The 13526-nt window shown below is 41.1% G+C and overlaps 1 protein-coding gene across 4 annotated transcripts in view; it reads left to right on the top strand.

The window, feature by feature from the left end:
• The window catches only part of ST7 (suppression of tumorigenicity 7), a 221035-nt gene that overhangs the window by 123499 nt on the left and 84010 nt on the right, over positions 1–13526 (top strand). For all 4 annotated transcript variants that reach the window (XM_054023620.1, XM_054023610.1, XM_054023625.1 and 1 more), the window contains exons 3-6: positions 2737–2896; positions 11345–11399; positions 11972–12087; positions 13412–13487. In XM_054023620.1, the coding sequence (XP_053879595.1) occupies positions 2737–2896; positions 11345–11399; positions 11972–12087; positions 13412–13487 (407 nt within the window). The remainder of the gene's footprint in view (positions 1–2736; positions 2897–11344; positions 11400–11971; positions 12088–13411; positions 13488–13526) is intronic.

Here is a 13526-nt window from a genome sequence, read left to right as displayed (position 1 = left end):
CTTCTAGTTATAGGCCAATCTTCCTTTTGAGCACCACCTGCAAGGTCATGCAGCGTATGGTGCTGAACCGATTCAGGCTCACTGTGGATGCCAGCCTACCCAAGGAGCAAGCTGATTTTCAGCCACACACATTATGCTGCAACCAGTCCTGGCCCACACTACAAAAATCGAGACTGGATTCCAATGAAAACTAAAGACCAGTACTGCTTTCATTGATCTGTCAGAGGCATATGACAGAGTCTGGAAGGGATGGTCTGCTACTGAAACTGGCCAAAGCGATTCCCATGTACAGAATCTCAGGTTGCTGTACACCATGCTTAGTGGCTGAAGGATGCATGTATACCTTGCAGGCTAAACCAACAAGCTGCTCACTTTGTATAGTGGGCTAAAAAAGGCTCTGTACTTCCTCCAAGGTGTACACGAGTGATATCCTTGAAACAATCATGCAGAAGTTTGCATATGCTGATGATTTGGCACTTGCAACTCAGGGCTGAAGCTTTAAAGAGCCGTTACATCTGACCTTAAGATCGTGGAGTGCTTCCAAAAGTGGTGGCTAAGACCAAATCTGAGCAAATTGGTTGTCTCTATTTTCTACCTTGACAGTAGAATCGCACAAAACACTCTAACAGTTGAGTTTTCTGGTGAAACTGTGCATTATGGCACAAAGCCAACATATCTTGGTGTCGTTCTTGACTGCACACTGACCTTTCATGGCCACCTCGAGAAAGTAGCCTCTAAAGTAAAGACTTGCATCAACATTACTCAAGAGTCAGCGGGAACAAGCTGCCCTGGTCCTACAAACATCAGCCTTTGCCCTGGTGTATTCAGTTTCAGAGTACTGTGCACCACATATACAAGAAGCTGCCATACCCAACTTGTGGATATCCAGCTGAATCAGACCATATGAATCATCATGGGAACTTTAAAATCAACACCTCTACCATGGCTTTCTGTGTTAGCAAACATCAGAGCTCCATCGAAATATAGCCACAGCATGAGAACTTAAATGCATTGAAGACTATCCAGAACTTCCCATTCGGCAGATTATGGATAATATACTCCAATAATGCCAGAAATTGCCAAAATCATTGTGGACCACACGTGACCACTTCATGTCTCTGGATCTGGCCAGGAAATGGCAAAGTGTCTGGACCTCATCTGTTATTCCAGACAAGCACCTTATTACTGAACCAACAAACCGCCCTCCCTGTTTTGACCTGTCACATAGACTTTGGTCCACATTGAACAAACCATGGAAGAGGCGACTACTTGATGCACAAGTGGAAAATCAGACTCCCCTTTGTGCGATGGTGGTGAGAACATCCAGACCATCAAACACATCATAACGCAGTATCCTAAATATGGATTCAAAGGTAAATTGGATGATATCCACAATGTCACAGAGGAGGCCTTGAAATGGCTTAGGGACCTACAACTGTATCTGTAGAATGTTGTTCTGCAGATGCCATACACACACACGCACAAGAGAGAGCTCAGTAGAGTCATCTGGAGTGGGAGCATTCTCCTGCTGCACCAAAGGAGTGGTTGTTCATTTCCCCATGAGGACACATGAGGATTGGGGAAGAAGAATTACTTATCTGACAGATGGGATGGAGCAGGAGCAACTCAGTACCATGATGACCTGAAGGGTTATCTGTAGGAAATAATGTGGGGTCTGAGTTGAGGGGACTGTAGTTGGTAGCAGGGAAAGACTTGGGAGGGAAGGTATTGAGTGAATCTGAACCACCATGTAGAACCTGAACCTCCAAGTGGCCCTGCAGAGATTGGTTTAGTGCCAGCCCCCTGTGAACAGAACCTGCAGATTGTCTTGAGTTACATATGTGAACTTAGCCCTGCAGTTTTTCAATAAATCCACTTACTAACTATAGGGGAAAAATAAGGATTAATAATGGGCTGATATTTTGTACAGGGTTTTGTAAGCGGTTTCAGGTATTGGGAAGGACTATACTCAGAAATATGGAAAAACTACAATAAAAGAAAGAAAAAAGGCCATTCATGCACAGTTTCCAACCTAATCAGTACAAGGAAGTACTGAATTTTTCAAGAACCCTTTACCTGAATCATTTTCAGCCCTGTTACTAGACAGAAGTTTGGCTGCTTAATTCAAATATTACCTCAAAACCCTCTGAGATTCTCTCATTACTAATGTGTGTGTTTATAATTTTTTCAATCAGAAAGAATTTTTACATTTATCTGAAAGTCTTCATTTTCAGAGCTGATTTTATTGTTTCCAGCAACACACACACCACTCCCGGCAGAATATAATTTTTATTTTCATTATTAAAATATCAGGGGTGTATGTGTGTATATATATATACACATATAAATATACAATTGTCCTGATAATGAAATCTATTAGTCAGTGAGATAATCTCCCAATGGAAACCACTGGAGATTATAATACAAGGACCAATCCTGTATTGGCAGGGGATTCAATAGTGGTTCTGTAAATATGTGTGGGGAGGGAGGTATTGATTAGATAGCAGGAAAGCCAGAGTCTGCTTATTTTCATCTCTTTCCTTTTACGGCGTCTGAGAAATGCTGAGTGATAAATAAGAAATGTTAAGAATGGATAAATAAATGCTAAGAAATGTAAAGTAAAATCTAAATAGATGTGAGAGCATTAATAAAAATCATACGAATTAGACTCCATGGAGAACATGGAGAGACAAAATATATGCACTGGTAATGTGATATTTTCTGCTTCTGTTCTAGATATTTGAGTGGTGGTATTTTCGCAAGTATGGGACATCATTCATTGAGCAGGTCTCTGTGAGCCACTTGCGCCCTCTGCTGGGTGGGGTGGACAATAACTCCCCCAACAACTCTAACACAAGCAATGGGGACTCTGATTCAAACCGACAGAGTGTTTCAGGTAAGAAAATTCCTGTCTGCTGCAAACAATTAACTGTGAACTTCATTCTTTTTCTCTCCTGTTTAACTGAAAGAAGTTGGTGGCTTTTTACTATGCTTCCACTGCAGAAGAATGATAAAATATCCCCTTTGCTCACACTGAACATAGTTCTTGCTAGACATTCATTCAAAATCTTCACTTTAAATTTTAATTGGTCTGCCCTCATTGTGTTCAGAAATTAAGTCATAGATCACTCGTAAAAATGATGCCGTTTACTGTTTATTAATGCTGTAAGCCTGCGCCCAGGAAAGCAGAGTGAAAACCAGCTGTATATACCGACGTCTGTTTTATTTGTTTGGTGTGGTTTGGTATTTAAATTGGATTAAAATTTGGGTGAAATAATGTGAAAACAACGGCAGTTCACTTTGTATGGTGAAAAGCCGACCCCTGAGTTTTCAAAATTCAAATGTCTTGAAGTCAGTTCATAGGGAGTAAAGCAGAGTTGATTGTTTATCTAAGGAATTTATCCAAGGAGAATGAAATATCTGTGATTATTAGTGAATGAAATATTAGTGATTAAGGTCCTGATACTGCAAAGAATTACTCACATGTGTAGAGTTAGGTATGTACTTAAGTCTTTGCAGGCTCAGGGCCTAAGAAGATGATGTCTGAAAGTCAAATTGTGTCCACATCAAATTTTGGGAACTAGAGGAAGTAAGACATCTCTTGTACCCCAGAAATACACACACACACACACCTTTCCTACATCTCCACTGAAGGCATGGAGGGGTAAGCCAGGTCTTTATACCTATCCTGAAATGTTGGCCTCATTGAAGTCAATACTCCCATTGACATCAATAGAGCCAGGATTTCACATTCAGTGAGTGCATATCACTGGAGAACAGGTGAATGGAACAGGGGGTAACAATCTCCTGCTAGTGTGGACCAGCGGCAGAACAGAGCAGAATTGTACCTTCCTGAGGTACTGCAGAAGTGGTGCAGCTATGTGCCACGCTTACATAGGACACGTTGTAAAACACAATCTTACCCTCAACCATGACCATGTAAGGATAACTGTAAAATTGTCTTGTTTTCCAATAAGAAAAATTGACTAATTGCTCAGAGGTAATTATGTCTTCCTAAATGCTGATTGCTCGGATTGTATTAGCATAAACCAAAGACAGACATTTCCCCTATACTTCCGAAGTTTCTTAGAAATGACACACATTCTTTTTACATTATTGTTGCAAAAGGCAAAGCAATTCTTTTTTCTTTTACAGAAATGCTTGGTTTAATGAGTCCATTATCAAGAAAATCACAGAAAGATCTCAAGAATACTCGTCTGCTTTTGCGTTATATTATTTTTAACTTAATGTGAATAGTTCATAAGCACTGTTTGCTTTTCATTTTAGTAAGAAGTGGCTCACTGTGGTTTGCAATAGCTTAGAGGCTGGTTCTGTTCCTGGCTCTGGCACAGATTTGCTGTGTGACTTTGGGCAAGTCATATTAAGTTAGATTTTTGAAAGAGGCCTCTGTTTTTTGATGCCTACTGTGAGACACCTCGGGCTTGGTTTTCTGAGATGCTAAGCACCTGCAACTCCCATTAACTTCAATGGGAGCGCTGGGTGCTGCAAAGCAAATCCATGATGTCTCAGCACCCAAAAATGGAGGTCCTCAAATTCAGTGATTATTTCTGAAAATTTTGGCCTTAACTGTGTTGTGTCTCTCTAATAACAGCTGTATTATCTCTCTGTACCCCTGTCGTTTCTGAAGTGCTTTGAGATCCTTACATGAAAGGTCTAGATGTAAAAATTGTTATTTATTTATTTATATTATTCTGGACACAGGGGCATTTATTTGCTCTGTACTCATATGAAGACTGCATTAGCACAGAAGAAATAAGCCCTGTAATGTAGTGATGAAAAGGAGGGTTGTGATGTGGTTATGGTATTGGACTTGGATTTAGAAGATTGGGCTCCAATTCCTGGCTCTATCACAGACTTCTGGTGTGTGCAGATCACTTAAAGGCTAATTTTCAGAAGTGCTCAGCACCTGCAGCTACCATTGTCTCCAGTCAGAGTTGTGGGTACTCAGCACTTCTGAAAATCAGGGTCTTAATCTCTCTGTGCTTCATTTCCTCATCTGTAAAATGGGGATAATAGAACTTGCCTATTTCATGGGAGTGTTCTGAGGATAAATGCATTATTGCTTCCAGGGTGCTTGGATTCTCAAGTGACAGGGGCCGTATAGGTATATAGACAGAATATCAGGGAGGCCAATATATTCTCTTTCTTAGAGACTATTGAGGAATCAGATCTTACAGAAATGACACTATGGTCTATGCTTCCCTTGATTCATCAAAATCCATGTCTCTGTTTCCCAGTTAATATTTTTGTGTAGATAAATGTGCGACTTTTAAGTGGGTATTCACCCATGAAAGCTTATGCTCCAATAGTTAGTCTTTAAGGTGCCACAGGACTCTTTGTTGCTTTTTATAGATCCAGACTAACACGGCTACCCCTCTGATACTTTTCAAGACGTGTAATTGCTTTTTGTTAAGACAACTGCAGATCCCTTCACACATATATAATTGTTTTGGCCCCATCTTGCTGTTCAATACATATGTGTTAGGCCTTGTCTACACTGGCGGTGGCGTGTAAGGTACAGGCACTACATAAGTAGCCGCATACCACAGTGACAAGCAGGCTGAGTCCACACTGTGGTTTGTAGCTATGCGTCAGTGAAAGGCTCTAGCAGTGGGGAGACAGTGAGGAAAGGCTCCGGCAGCTCGGAGCCTTTCCCCACTGTCGCCCCCACTGCCAGAGTCCTTCCCCGCTGCTGAAGCTTTTCCCTGTAGCGGGGAAAGGGTCAGGCATCAGGGAAGCAGCAGGACATTATGCTGCTAAAAGCAGCAGTGTAGATGGGGGAGGCATTGCTTGGGCACGTGGAGAACCACGTAGGGTACATATGCTAAGTTTCTGGCATCTCTGTACTCCACTCACCTAAGCCACGTCTCACCATCTCCACTGCTCTTTATACCCATGCTAGGGGGCATGCAATGTATGTACTCTACGCACTGCTGTAAGGAGTGTGCAGTGTAGACATGCACTTAATATTAGAAACTCATTTAGCTTTCATTAGGGTTGTGTCTCTAGAATCAGTTCAGATTTCATTAAATTTATCTCCTCTTCATTATGTCAGAATTAAAGAATCGAGGAAAAGTCTGTGAAAATGAAAAAAATAAATAAATGAGAAAGGGTATTTGTTTAGATCTGCTACATTTATGTCCGTAATCTCCATCATGTTTCGTGTTAAATATCAGTAGTGTGTATTTCACTCCTGCTCATCTAGGTTTATCAGAAATTCAACGGCGTTCACAAGTTAAATACGTTTGGTAGCCTCAGCAATCTTGGTCTCCCCTGGACATTTTCTACATTATGTAACCTGCACATAGCTTAGCAAAATTCAGCAGTTGACATTCCCATCTCAGGAGAGTTAAAAGACTTACACAGCAGCAGTGTTGTACTGTGGACCAGGGTTGGACTGTATTGACAGAGAGCATGGGAAAGTGCAGCACATGCCTGTATGTGTCAATGCTTTTAACCACATTTCAGCAAGTCCAAAATGTACTCCAAATTTTATAACAGACACTCTCAAACCTCTTGCCAAGATTTTCTGCTGTAAGGAACTAGCTGAAAGAGCTCTTGCATTTCAATTTATATGCTCTGTCATAGAAGTGCTGTGTGACAATCACTTGGTCTCTCTGTGCCCCCTACCTGCTGAATGGGGACGATGGCCCTGCCCTGCCTCACAGGGGATATCGTGAAGATAAATACATGCAAGACCGTGAGGTGCTCAGATAGTGTGGTGATGGGGTCAGATAATTATGTAAAATAGAGTATTCCATCAGAACCACTTCCACCTTTAAGTCCTCTTTCAGGAATTTGATAACATCTATGAGCCTGGGTGCTGCACTTTAGGAAGGACATGGATAAATTGGAGAAAGTCCAGAGGAGAGAAACAAAAATTATAAAAAAAAAAGTTTAAAAAATCTGACCTATGAGGAAAGGTTAAAAGAAACTGGGGATATCTAGTCTTGGGAAAAGAAGATTGGGGGGACCTAATAACAGGCTTCAAATATGTTAAGGGCTGTTATCAAGAGGACGGTGAGCAATTGTTCTCCATGTCCACTGAAAGTAGGCATAATCTCAGCAAGGGAGATTTCGGTCAGATATTAGGAAAAACTTTCTAACTATAAGGGCAGGTAAGCCCAGGAATGAGCTTTCAAGAGATGTTGTGAAATCCCCATCATTGGAGGTTTATTAAGAACAGGTTGGACAAATACCTGTCAAGGATGCTCTAGTTTATTTGGTTCTGCCTCATCTTAGGGGTCTGGACTTGATGACCTCTCAAGATCCCTTCTATCCTATATTTCTATTACTGTACGTCAGATCCTGTGAATTCCTTAATAATGCCATCATATAATCCCTCTGGAACAACTACATGGTGTTTGTATCTTCCAAAAGAAATCAGTACTCTGAACTTCCCTGTAGAACGAGTGCCTGAAAAGACAGAATACTCTTCAATAAGACCTATCTAGTTATTCAGTAATTGGGACACTACTGTGATCTAACAATATCCTATAATATGAAGTAAGAAATGTGCTTTCCAGACTATTATAAATCAAAATAGGGATATTCCCTCTAATTTCTAAATCTAAATGACTGAAGATGTCTGTTCTATGTTTGATTCCCCTCTGTTTTCTTATGCTGGCATTTGTTTATTGGAGTGTAGCAAATATCCTTGTCATCAGAATACTAGGACTACAGCTGCTCTATTCAGACTCTGTTAAGAGCTGATGCAAAGATAGAAACAACAAAGGGAGCATTTTATATAACCAGCCAAACTAGTGCCCAGCTGCTCCCAGGATAGGGGAGACTGGAAAGGCAGTAAAACACCTTTTTTTCTCCATTTGCACCACCCCAACCAGGTGTTCTGACTTCTTATGCACCTAAGGATTTAGTCCAATAACTTTAAAGTTAAGCAATCAAGCAAAAAGAATGACATCACAGTCATCAAGCCAGTGTAAACTGCCTTCTTTCCTATTTATTGCAATCAGAGTAACTGGACCATTTAATTATTCTTTAGGGACTGAGATGTCTGATTTTACCTTAATAAGTACTATGGTTTGAAAAATCATATTTTGTATTAATCACCAGAGACAAGCTTGGCAAACAACCACCCTCTCCAGCTATACTAGAGGATGGTTGGACACTGTTCAAACACCTCTGTTGTTTCAGGCATATAGTCTTCTAACCTTAGCTGGCTGCTGTAGTGATTTAGACATGAACAGGGAAGCATTTATCTTCTTATAGTGTTGTCTTTATTGCAGTAAGTTGCAAAGTTTTGCTATCAGAATGTAATATGGAGGTGAGAATTTTATTGCAATAAAATCTTTCCTTTTTACAACTGCCATTGCTTTTCCTATCCCTTTCTTTTTTTTCTAAAGAGACATTGTGAGCCTGCTTAGGCCCCAAATCGTACTTTCCTTAGAAGTGATGTAATCTAATGAAGAGACTGCTTTGGACATTAAGTACCTAAAATATAGTAGAAATCCTCCACTCCATCACCAAGGGCCAAATTCGAGTTCAGATGCTTCTGCAGTGCAGAACCACAGCTGGAGACAATACAGCTCAGCAGGGCTGTGGAGAACCTACTCCTATCCTGAGGAAGGGAGGTGTTACATTTGGAGGGACTTCATCCAGGAGACAAAATAAGAACTCCATGCCAGCCATTCCCTCTTGCTGCCTAGGAGGGCCCAGTCCTCTGATTTGGCTAAACTCTGCTCAGCACAGAACCCAGAGGGATGAGAGTGTAATGGCAAATGTAGTCATGTAACACCTTTATGCTGCCCTTTTACCCTCCAATGCCAGGGCACACCAAAGGCCAGTATGGAGGAACCTAGGGGTTAAGCCAGGATCTGTTCAAGGCTGCTCTAAGTTACACCTGTCTGTTTTTATACAGAAATATTTCATTAAATGTGAACTATATTTTATGAGTATTAGAACACCCACTAGAAATATAGAGGAACAATAATTAAATTAATCCCAGACCAGTGGTCCAGAGAGATCCAACATTCTTATAGAAGTAACAATGCACTTCCCCTGATTGGCTTTCTGTCAATGATCTCAACTTCAATACTGCCTACTGCCTCTTCGGCAACAATGTAATGAACCTAAGTACCATACCTGCCTGAAACAAGACTACTTGTGGCTAACAACTCATTGATAATGAAACAGGAAGAAAGTAAAAAGTGCTCTCCTGCAACCATGTTTTTCTCCACCAGTGTTTTTGCTCCCTGCAAACTCCTGCCTTTTGCCACATCACTATGTCTTACACATATGTTATCTAATTTAGAGGCTGACCCTGAGAGCTGTTTATATCTGCAACTCTATTTTTCAGACTGCCAAAGGAATCACTGCAAATTTATGCAAGATGCTTTCTCTCCCTGTCATTCCAACACCACTTCTCAATCAGACCTGGACATAGCAATGGAGAATATGAAAAAGAGCACTGCTTGATTCCCATTCTGTATTTCTATTTCTCATTGTTGTATGCAGTATTGTTGCAGCCATGTCGCTCCCAGGATATTAGAGAGACAAACTGGGTGAGGTAATATCTTTTATTGGACCAACTTTTGTTTTGTTTCTCTCACCAACAGAAGTTGGTCCAGTAAAAAGATATTACCTCGCCCACCTTGTCTCTCTATTTCTCATTGTGACAGACTAAGGCGAGGGACCTGTCTGGTTTTAAGATTAAGTTAGATAAGTTTATGGAGGGAATGGTTTAATGGTAAAACATATTAGCTGAGGAATACCGAGCAATGGCAGGTAAATAGTATAATGCCTAACAAGGGTCAGGCTGGAGACTCTTGCCTACATGCTCGGGGTCTTACTGATCGCCATATTTGGGGTCGGGAAGGAATTTTCCTCCAGGGTGGATTGGCTGAGGCCCTGGAGGTTTTTCGCCTTCCTCCGCAGCATGGGGCAGGGATCGCTAGCAGGAGGGTTCTCTGCCAATTGAAGTCACTAAAACACAGGATTTGGGGACTTCATCAGCAGAGTCAAGGGAAGGGTAGGGACGGTTTTGTGGCCTGCAGCATGCAGGGGGTCAGACCAGATGATCATAATGGTCCCTTCTGACCTTAAAGTCTATGAGTCTATGAGTCTTATTATGTTTCAGGATCAGGCCTATATATTATAAGATGCATAGATTAGATACCTTGTCAATTTATTATCACAGTGTAGACTTTTGCTGCAGTGAGGTCCTGGTGAGATAACATGGTGCCATTGACATTTCATAGTAGAAAATTTTCAGGTTGACATTTGGTTGTGATGAAAAGTAGCCTGATAAAATGTCAGTGATGCAATATTGCTGGCAAAACAAGGCATGACAAGTTCTTGCAGTGACTTGTGTCATGTATATTACAATAAACGGTCTGCAGCAAAATTATGTGCTACCACACAGTGCATCTCTGAATCTTTTGGTTGCAAATATTGGATCTGATTCTGGTCTCACTTTCATTGGTGTAAATCAGGAATGATTCTGTTGAAATCAGCAGAGTTCCACTGGTATAGAACTTGTGCAAGTGAAACCAGAATCAGGCTTTTGTATTTGGAAAGCTGTAGGAATTAATGCTATTAATCTTGTAAGCTCTGTTCTAAATGGTGTTGTTGTTGGGGATTTTCTTGAGTCTCCCTGCCTGTGAGATGGATTTGGATATGAACGTGGGGAACTTGTAATCTTATTTTATTTTTGTATAAGAGGAGCAAAACATATGAAACTCTTTTAGTGTTCCCAAGCCTTTGCCGTGAACTTTCCTCTGCCAATCAATCTTAGCATCCCTTGTCAATCGTGGGATGGTTATAACTCAAGCAAGGTCAGCAGCTGGTGCCACAGGTTTTTTTATTTCAAATGCTGAGGAGGAATTAAAGCAACCAATTGTAGCTGAGATTCTCACTGATTTATAACAGTAACTAGACAATGAAGTTTGCCTCTAGAAATAACAAGTCCATAGGGACATGATTAATTACAGGATTTTTCAACACAATAATCCCAGATATGATCCTCCCCCGCTGCCCCACACTCATTATGGTAAATGTGAAACCTGGCAGTAATCAAAACAATCATTTTAATCTTCCATTTGGAACTTTGTTAGGGGTTGTTTTCTTGAATGATATAATTTGTTAACCCTAAATTATAAGGAAATCATTGTTTGAAAGGGATAGAGTGAGAAGGTACATTTACCTGTATCTTCATGCCTTTAATTTGCTATTTGGTTGTATGGGAAATAAAAGCAGACCACCACAACTTGTTAGAGGATAATTGATGTTTCTGATGAATGTCAATATTAAGGTTGTAATTTTAGGCAGTTTCATTAATGTATATTTCTGTTTCTCCTTGTGACAGAATGCAAAGTGTGGCGAAATCCATTAAACCTATTCAGAGGAGCTGAGTATAACCGGTAAGTGTCACAGGAGTCTGTTGTGCAGTAGCATAGCCCTGAGAAGCGCACAGAGAACATTCTAAATACCAAGCAAAATACCTTTTGGACAGCATTCAGCTATGCCTCAAGTTTTCAACCGGTGTTCTCTACTTGATAAATGTTTCTGAATGGGAAGGAATTTAGCTCCATTTTCAAGAGCCCAGTAATTCTGCAGTTTCTTATATTGTTAGAACACCTACAAACCTAAATGTTTTAAAAGGGTCTGGTATTTGTTAACAATACAGTGGCAGTTCCGTTCAAATTGATTGTAACAAAGTCATTGAGTGGGTTGTAGTTAGCTTCTGTGGGGCTTAACTTCTGAATACGTGTATTTTTCAAGGTACTGATTAGCCTATGTGTAACTACTGTAGCTCCTTCAAAGGCAAGAAAATGCACTGTAGAGAACAATTATACATTGGTAGGGAGGTGGACTGGATAAACTAATAGGTCATGTCCATTTCTCATTTCTAGGATTCCCCTTTGTTATAGATTTGCTGTATGTGTGTCTTCTTATCTAACCAAAATGTCTGACTTTGTTGGTGCCTTTACAGATATACGTGGGTGACAGGAAGAGAACCTTTGACCTACTATGATATGAATCTTTCAGCGCAGGATCATCAAACGTTTTTTACATGTGATACAGATCATTTACGGCCTGCAGATGCCAGTAAGAAAATGAGCTTTTTCTGAGTGTTTAATGGTAGTTTTCGACTGGGGTTAGCAGAAATTTGTCTCAGGGATCAACTTTCTTCAAACAGACTAGCAAAGGCAAGGCCTTGATCATATTTCAATGATGCTCCTCTGGGTAAAAAATTGGGAATTTGTGGAGTCAGATTATTAATGTGTAGATTTCAAACAAATAATCATTTACTTATGTGCCATTTATTGCTTGAGAGACACTTCACTATATTTTGTACTGCCTGTCACTAAAGCCATTCACGTTTACAAAGACTCAAGTTTCCCTCCTACTTCCACCAATGGTTTCTGACATATACAAAGGTAAAACAAGTTGTTATACCATCTGGTGCAATGCCGATTTATATACTCTGGGTCAAATTCAGCCCTCGTTTACACAGGAGCTACACCCATGTAAGTGAAGTAGAACTCAGCCCTACGTTTTACTGGCCCACTGAAACTGGAAGCTGTAGGGAGCAATGGAAACTGGAAATGATAACCTGCTTTGATTCAAGAGATTCTAATTGTGTTAAATATTTATTGAATAATGCATTAGATAATGTACTTTGCAATGCAAAACAATGACTTACAGATCCTGAGCCCCTGCCCCATGGTCTCTCCGCCTCATGCTCAGTCCCTGAGAGGAGTCAGGCTGAAGAGCACCATCTCCATCAGGGGCCAGGCAGTTCTGGGACTCCCAGAATCCATCCTCCTTCTGCATCTCCATTTCCCCAGGAAGCACCAAAAGCCCAGATCCAATCTTCCCACCCTCCTGTGGACTGGGGGCTTCCATTGCCCCTCGGCACCAGAAGGACTGCCAAGGGGTGTGTGTGTGCAAGAGAGAGAGAAATGGCCAAGCAGGTGCATGGGGTGGCATTCAAATTTGACCCGGCCACCCCTCTGTCATGAGGGATTGCTTGCTGGGCCTAATTTACAGTTCTGGTCGGGGCGGGGGGGGGAAGGCTGGGCCCCTCTGAAACTCCCCTTGTTGCACCCATCCTGGGAGGAAGACGGTCCCTATGCTTTCTCCCTCCCCTTTAGTGCAACAGTGCAGCTCTATGCATGATCTAGCCCTAGTCCAGATTTAGCTGTAAACAAAGGTTTAATTAAATGAAAGATTAACCATAGGGATTGAGGAGAGCAACTGAAATTGATTATGTGTCTTTTGAGTGACTGGCTGAACCTCCTGGTTTGTGAAATGCTCAGCAGTGAGTCAGACTGAAAGCAATTAATCGAGTTGTTGTTGTGCAGTCATTTCTCCCTGTTAATGCTGCAGTGACTGACATGCCACCGTTTTGCTTTGTTTTAATGAATAGTAATGCAAAAAGCCTGGAGAGAGAGAAACCCGCAAGCCAGAATTTCTGCAGCACACGAAGCCTTGGAGTTGAACGAGTAAGTGACAGTAACATTAGGATTATTTTCTGTCATTTA

Source organism: Malaclemys terrapin, chromosome 1, assembly GCF_027887155.1.
Source record: "Malaclemys terrapin pileata isolate rMalTer1 chromosome 1, rMalTer1.hap1, whole genome shotgun sequence".
NCBI classification, from domain to species: Eukaryota; Metazoa; Chordata; order Testudines; family Emydidae; genus Malaclemys; species Malaclemys terrapin.
Note: the sequence above shows the minus strand (reverse complement) of the source record. Positions and strands in the feature narration are given on the sequence as shown.